This window comes from Lepisosteus oculatus, chromosome 5 (genome assembly GCF_040954835.1).
Source record: "Lepisosteus oculatus isolate fLepOcu1 chromosome 5, fLepOcu1.hap2, whole genome shotgun sequence".
NCBI classification, from domain to species: domain Eukaryota; kingdom Metazoa; phylum Chordata; class Actinopteri; order Semionotiformes; family Lepisosteidae; genus Lepisosteus; species Lepisosteus oculatus.
In genome coordinates this window covers 49,918,209-49,926,122 of record NC_090700.1, presented here as the reverse complement: position 1 = coordinate 49,926,122, position 7,914 = coordinate 49,918,209, and the positions used below count along the sequence as shown (strand labels likewise).

The 7,914-nt window shown below is 37.4% G+C and overlaps 1 protein-coding gene across 6 annotated transcripts in view; it reads right to left on the bottom strand.

The window, feature by feature from the left end:
* Positions 1 to 408: 408 nt before the first annotated feature.
* The window catches only part of LOC102696829 (abhydrolase domain containing 2, acylglycerol lipase), a 28,179-nt gene continuing 20,673 nt past the window's right edge, over positions 409 to 7,914 (bottom strand). For all 6 annotated transcript variants that reach the window (XM_015343239.2, XM_015343235.2, XM_006628848.3 and 3 more), the window contains 2 exons: positions 7,754 to 7,838; positions 409 to 5,380 (listed from right to left, as the gene is read on the bottom strand). In XM_015343239.2, coding sequence (XP_015198725.1) covers positions 5,172 to 5,380; positions 7,754 to 7,838 — 294 coding nt within the window. In that variant the 3' untranslated portion in view covers positions 409 to 5,171. The remainder of the gene's footprint in view (positions 5,381 to 7,753; positions 7,839 to 7,914) is intronic.

The following is a 7,914-nucleotide window of genomic DNA, read 5'->3' as shown; positions in this document are numbered from 1 at the left end:
GCAGTACTGCAGTAGGGTGCTATCATACTGTTCAGTGCATTAAATTAGAAACTCAGCCCTGGAGCAACAGCAATATTTCATAATTGCAAAGATAAAACATGTATTTCAAAGCAAAAATACTCAGTTCATGGACAAATAATGCAGTGATCTTATCCAGAATAACTAGATTAAGCAACCTGCTTTACAAGTACACTGAGAATCTTGAGAAAGATTAAGCAGGTACAGGACTGTAAGTGAAGTCATAAATTAGGTACAATTTAGGCAGATTTTGACCTTTAGGGCGATTCAGCTGTTTGATTACTGACATCTTCAGATGTCTTTTAAACTATGTAAGGATCTGAGGTGACAACACAAACGAAGTCCATCTAGAGCCATCACTAGAAATAAAGAATGACGCATGAGAGGCAGTATATTTACAAGAAAATAATTTAATTCAAACACAACTGTAATTTTTCTTGAAATATTACATCACACACCCTTGGTTTCTGAACGAAAACACACAAGTGACCTGTAATCCATTCTGAAATGTGGCAATAACCAGAATTGTCAAATAAAATTTGAATGTCCAAAAAAAATAAAAGTATACATAGATGTGTAAAGCCTTAAATGAGTAGTTATTTAGATACATTAACAAACATTGATAAAATGGAAACATCAACCCTTTTACATTCAGCCGAGAGTTACAATATACTTTGACCCTCACAACTCATATCTGCTTCATGCAGGCCTGTCATTTCTAAGGATCACACAGACAACTTGCTTTCTCGTCAGCAGCACTGCCTTTACATTACACATTCCCCCCCACCACTCTAGATTGGTTTCCATTAAAAAGCTGGTGTCAACAGGGCACAGGTGTCTTCTGAGTGCCTGAGCCGTTTTAAAAGATCTCAGCAAGACTCCAATATGCCTCTTTGCTCAGAGGGGAAAAAGACTGAGGAACTAATAGCTGATGTTACAATTTCCTTCCTATGACTACAGTTTGCCCTCTTCCTTTTTAAAGATAAACATATAAAGATCTGGTTCCAAAATGACATATGCAGTTTATGCTCCTAAGCAGTCCTTTAACCTTAACTATTTGGAGAGAAATGGATATAAAGCATCTGCTTTGTGATCCCTTGCGTATATGTATAAGACCCTCCACACTCAGAATAATGTGGAGATTTTGCCCGCTGAAGTAGCAAAGGAAAGCCTCTTTACCATTATATACTGATTGTAAAAAGAAAAGACTACAAGACAATGACACAACTGCTACCAATGAAGAACAACATTTTTTTAGTAATTGAAATATCTCACTAACCATGTATTGCAATAAGAAAACAAACACACCATGGGGTATACATATAGAAAAAAAACTCATTTTCTATGTACTTCAAGTTAAAGGTGTCTGTTACAGGTAACATGAGAAGTACCACCAAACAAACTTGGTCCCCAGTATAAATTATACATGGTAAATATGCAAGGTTTCACTAATGTAACGATTTTGCAGTTATAAATGTCGTTTCTCTCCCTTTATTATACACCCAGGAGTGGTGATTACACATACAGTACACATATAAGTAAGCACACACACATCCAATCGAACATCATAATCAACCATAATTTTAAAATAAAAATTATCAAAACAGGAAAAACAGTGAAGAAAATAAATGCAGTTTAGCATCTGAAACTTTTCATGAAATAGACAAAAAAAAAAGGCATAACACAATAATGGAAGGAAGCTGCAGCAGAACCTTCAGCTTTAGCTGGTGTCTTGGTTGTATTCATTTTTCATCACAACCATCCACACTCAGATTAACCCTCCGAGGTCCAGTCTTTCACACCTCATCTGAGCATTTTTAATCTCCTATTTGCTTTCTGCTTTGGATTAAAATAATGCACATTTCCGAAGTAGTTTAAATTACTTATAGAGTCCAGAAAAACCTTAAAGCTAGTTACTGTATATATTTTATATCTATCCTGTTACCTGGAGCCGACGCTTATCTGCCTTATACTCTGGTCCTAGAAATGGCAACTCTACACACAGTATGACAAGGTTTACACTCCAAATCTATAGAAGGAGCCCTTGCAATATTATGAGTGTGCAAATCTAGTTCAGCTAGGCTCAATGTGCACCTAGGCACACTATTGTAACTTAAATGTAAAGATTAAGTGGAAACTTGGCAAAGAGGAGATTTTAAGTAAAATCATATGAAACAAAGACACTTTTCTGATGGATGAGTACGTGGCTGGTACTCAAAGAGTAAGCAGATCAAGTTAGAGACAGCTTGTTATTCTCCACTACATATTAATTAACATGGTCCTTAGAACAAAAGGTGTACACCAATGTTAGATTGGAGAAGGTTCCAGACTAGTTCTAGAAACAGTACTGTTTCTGTTTTCAAGATAAGCTGTCTTGATAGATCCTACTTGCCAACACCTTGAGACTGTGTGGTGAGCATTAAACAAAACTAAATTTGCAAAATAAAAATAAAAAATCCTAATACTCTCTGTGCTGCACAGTATGCCGCCATCCAGTTGAAAGACAATGCTGTTCAAATCCCTGGGGCTCTTTCTGAGATTAGATACAGAAAAATGAGCTCAGGGTATTTAGAACATTTCACTTTTATTAACCCTTACGGATTATTTTGGTTTAACACTAAGGATTGTCAGAGTTGCTCTTCCTATACCCCAAAATAAAATTGTACATTCTATGCACCCCCTTCCCCAAACAAACTAGTAAATTCTATGCAGTATGGGTGTAAGGGTCAATGTGTCCATAAAAAGAATCTAACCTTTTAAAGATAAAGCAAAACCTAATACCTAACCTAAGGACTTGAATGTCATCTACAGAAAGTCCACAAAACCAGATTCCGGGAATGTTATGTATAAAGTAGGGAAATAAACCAGACGGAATATCACTCTCTAGAGTGATTGCTATAAGTGATTAATTGCAGTTTCATAACATGTTCATTTCTTATACAGTAAATGCTACTTATCAGATGGAAGTATTTTTTCATATTTTATCAAGTCTGTTCTGAGTTAACATTATTGTGTGGATTGGAAGAGAAAATAATGAGAAAAGGTGACAGTACATGAAGATACCAGAGATGATCAGAACTGAAAGCAACAACAGCTATAACAAAGTGAAAACAAATACAGAAAAAGAGCCAAAACCATGAATAGTATCTTTCACTCATCATTCGCTCAAAAAAAAACTCTCCCAAAACAGATCAGATCTCCAAGTAGTTACTCTACAGTAATTAAGTAGGAGCAGTTTTGGATTAGACTAATTCTGGGTGGGGGTTTGCCGTTAGTCCACTCACACACATTAATGCAGTATGCACACATGTCAACATTCAGGTTTCACTTTACCAACTCCCTTTTATCAACAGAGCACAACTGGAACCATGTTACCAGAAGCTACAACTAATTACTAGACTTTCCCCACAACAAATCAGCGAAATCATTTTCAGTGTCGACACCCCATTGACTACACGAAGACAACCGCAAGCTATATGATTTGACCTTCTGTGGGCCAAAATAGACCACAGAGAAATGCCATTCGGCATCCCTTCAGGGCACTGAAGAGAGATATCTTTTTCCCTCCAGCAGCAATTTAATTTTATTGCTATAGACATGGTCCAAGCGTACTTCTTCAATAAATGTAAATTTTTAAACTTCGATTCCTTGGTGTTACGAGACATTTTTTAAAACCGAGGATTAGACAGTATGTCGGCCTGTAGAAACAATTAACAGTGCGAGGTATCATTGTTAAACCAGCACATTACCCAATCGATATGGTTCTTAATTAATGCCCTTCAAAAACCAAATGATGATGGTTATTAACAGCCTTATTACTGATGAGTTGGTTTAACAGTACAATTGTTGGAAAAAACACAAGTTCTAACAGACCGTTAAGTGAAGTAAAATGACAAACTGTTTTTTCTAAGGTTTCATTTTAAATGTTGTTGTAATCCACTGCAATGAAACTTGGCTAAACTGGTTACCTAACAATATTGAAGCACAGAGTAAAACTGAAATACACAGCAACCATCTACTCTTACAAATCATATACACCTTTCCTGGATGTTGAGGCAGTTAGAGAGAACATTTCTTTCCCAGTGTTTGTAATTTTGCGAACTAACAGATGGAAATTAGCAACATCTGATGTTTCTCACTTTCTCATGAGAGACTCAAGCATACTAAGTGAAAGGTAGAAGACAGAGTATAAACTTGCTCCTGATATTATTCTGTTCTAGTGTGGAGAAGAAAATTGTTCTTAAAAGTTCTTAGGACTTCTCTCCCTTGTTAAACTTACCACTACATAGAACTTGTGTTCATTTTTAGGATTTCATTAAATAAAAATTTCGGGAACCAAAACTACCAATTACAAAAAAGTAAAAGGAAAATTGTGATATAAAAATACAGGATGACTTTGCACAGAACCTCATGATGATTATCTCTATCTGATACTTAATTTGTAAAAGCACAGACTTCCCAAGAAAATACTCAGATCAGATTTAAGGAAGTAACTCCATGGCTCTACATTACAGTGATCAACTTCAAGGTTGAAGTTGGCAAAAGTTAATGTCCGGGAAATTAAAATGAAAAGGGAGACTAAAACGTTAATGCACTACAAAATAAAACAATTCAACATATCCTTTGAACAAAAAAAAAACAGCTTTCAAAACTTAATCTCAGATATTTATAAAATTTAGCTTCTCAGTGCTTTGAGTTTAATGGGGTGCAAAGTGCAAACAGGATCTACACAGTGTAAACTCAGATTATTCCTCAGCAAAACAGTCGTGGCCATCCCTTAAGTGCCTAACAATAAACATAGATAGCTGACTGTTATGTGGAAGCTTTTGTTGTGCAAGTAATATTCCACTATGTTTTCTTACATTGGTAATATACACAAGTGCTGTGCATCAATAGTGCCTAACTAATCCCCTTATAAATGCTGACTTTTAACCATTTTAAAGAATCCTTCTAATTTTCGTTCCAGCATGTTCAAATATAGAGCTCCCTTTTCTGTGCCAAACCATGGAGGTGTTTTTTCCAAGAAACCAAGAAAACACAATAGCAGATTTTTTACAGAAAAAATAAAAATTAACATCTGTAAGAAAGTGGGCGTGAATGTAGGAGGAGTCGGTGACGAGGGTGTGACGAGAGGGGCGGGGCTGGGATGTATCTTAAGGTTTGTCCTCTGAGCAGTCCTTCTCACTCCTTGTCCCACTTTGGCACGGTGGTTTCTGTTTCTCCCACTGGCAGATGGCATTAGCATACCCGACTATCACCTTGTCCATCCATGTGAGAGGCTGAGGGAAGAGCACGGCACCCTCAAAGAAGCCCAGGTGTCCACCATGTAGCGTAAGAGCAAATATCACGTTTTCCTTTTTTTCTGCAAGAGAGCATAATAATGATTACAAATGAGATGAGCACATTGGGCCCATCTAACCTGAATGATCCAAGGATCTCAAGCAGCTGTTTCTTAAAGGAGGCCTGAGTATCAGCTTCAACAGCACGACTGGATAGCTTGTTCCATAAGCACACATCCCTTTGGGTAATGTTTGGTAAAGAAGCGCCCCCTGTCTTCCATTTTAAATGCAATTCTTTTCGTTTATGTTTGACTGACTGAAGGACATAGAGAGAAGAGGAGACACTTTCTGCAGTTTAGAGTCTGCACAGGGGTTTCTCTATTACCCAGGTGTGTCCCTATGTATTGGTTCGTGCTTAGCTGGAAAAACTCTAGGAGTTTTTTTAATGGCATTGTGGTAAGCAATAGAGCAGGGGAAAGAAAGAAAGATGGAGGGATAATGACTTAACAGATGCCAACAACAAAGAATAGGGGAAGAGAATAAAGCCAGAAGAGTGGAATTTGTAATCGACTATAATGGCAGTTCTAAAACATTTGTAGATGGCAATAGAATATTAAATTCACTGTACAGTAATTTCCAGAGAGGCACTATTACTTGCATATTTTTTTCTACATTTGAAGCTTTGTTGTACAATACAATGATCTATAATAACATAATGATGTACAATAATTATCTTGAAGTCTGCAGGTTTTCAAATACTGGTTTGAACCACACAGAATTCTGTATATATACTGTAATACATTTACTGCAAGTTCTGTAGAAGCAGACACTTTCCATTTCATCATGGACACAACTCCAGAAATTACTTCATCTGTCATATTAAAAGGCCATTTCACTTTTAGCCCTCCGACAGGAATGCTCATTAGCAACAGCATGATGGAAAGTAAATGACATACTGTAGAAACCAACCAGCATCATATTTTACCGTGCTGCAATACATATAAAAGAAGATGCCCTAGATATCAGAATATTTCATCCAAAAAGTGGTGAAATCAAAACCGCTGGCCCATAATTAGCTCCCCAGATGGACTTTATTTGCACTACACTGTGCTTGCTTTAAGGTGCCCGAAGACAGCTGGTACATAGAAACCCATATGTATTCAGAGTCCCTGAGACCTTAGGCAACAGATGTAGCTAATGCTTTCCAGTGTGCAGTGCCAAAGAGTCGAAGGGTTTATAAAGAGAAGAATGGAATGGAAGTGTGATGTTCACCTTACAGCTGAGAGTTGAGCAGACAGGAAAGATGATGTTTTACCGCAACAGTAAATATAAAGAAGTCAGTTTATAGAAACATCAAATCTGAGTAAAAAGTACACATTTGAGGGTAATACAGTTGTCTTCATTTAACAGTGAGTGAAAGTAAAAGAAAGCAGGTCTGTATGTTGTCCACTGCTGATTTTTGCAAGATTACAGGCTTTGCTAAATACACAAGTAATGAGGGAGGTACTGCAGATTCTTTTCCTGTTCTGGGCTGCACAGTATTACCCAAACAGCCTGAATTACACAAACTGTTTTCTCTAAAAGAGTTTTGGCCTATGGCAATATTTGACCTCAAGTTTTATGCAAGTAAGACATTTGGGAAGAGAAAGCAGGGCTAATGCTTCTCTCAAGTACTAAAGAAATGAATTCCAGTGCCTAACAGGGCACAGGACGTATTGCATTGCCTTGAAAAATTTAACCTAGTTAAAAAATAGTTGAAAACTTTAACCTAGTGCCTGAGCAAACGCAAAGCCCATTCTAATTAGAAACAGGCGGCCCCTTTCCCCCTAGGAAGTGCAGAAGAGAAAGTGAAAGACTAAACCAGGAAAGTAGTAGGATAGAAAGCTGAGTACTAAAAGCAAGAGTGGAGGTATCTGGGAGGGCAGGAAATCGACATTTTCCAGACACTTCTTCATCTCTAAATGTACTGCTGCAACATCACTCTTTCCTGTTTGTCTTACACATGCCTCCTACCAGCTATTCAAAAATGAAGCTGACATTTTATAAACAGAAACTGGAAAGAGATTTAACCTGGGGAAATATGGAAAACAGTCAGTTTATCTACAGTATGTGATGGTGGAAACTTCAGCGTGTGGGTGCAGAAAGCCAATATGCACTGGGATATTTCCAGTGTTCTGCTTCCTTGGGAAAATTATACACCCGGCATCCTGTCCATGGGTGGGCAGAGATCTTATTCATTTGTTGAAATGATAGGATGCATATAATATAATGCTATATAATTAAAGAATGTCCTATGCTTGGGCTCTGCTTTTAATTTTTCACTGTCCTGGTCTTTAAGCAACAATTTTTTAAACCCTATAACCTTCTGCATTTCTAGTCTCAATTTTTGTAATTTCAATAACCTCAGCAAAAATCCATCTTGACCTTTACACACATCTTCCTAATACTCCTCTTACCTGCGAGTGTGCGGGGGATAGTCAGCAGAGACTGGTGCACCAGTGGGTCATCTGCAGAGTTCACCAGCAGCAGTGGCACATTGACCTGGGATGATCACGAACAAGTTAACACTAGTGAGTATCAAACTGGAGAGGATAAAAAAAGCAGCTTTTAAAGAAAA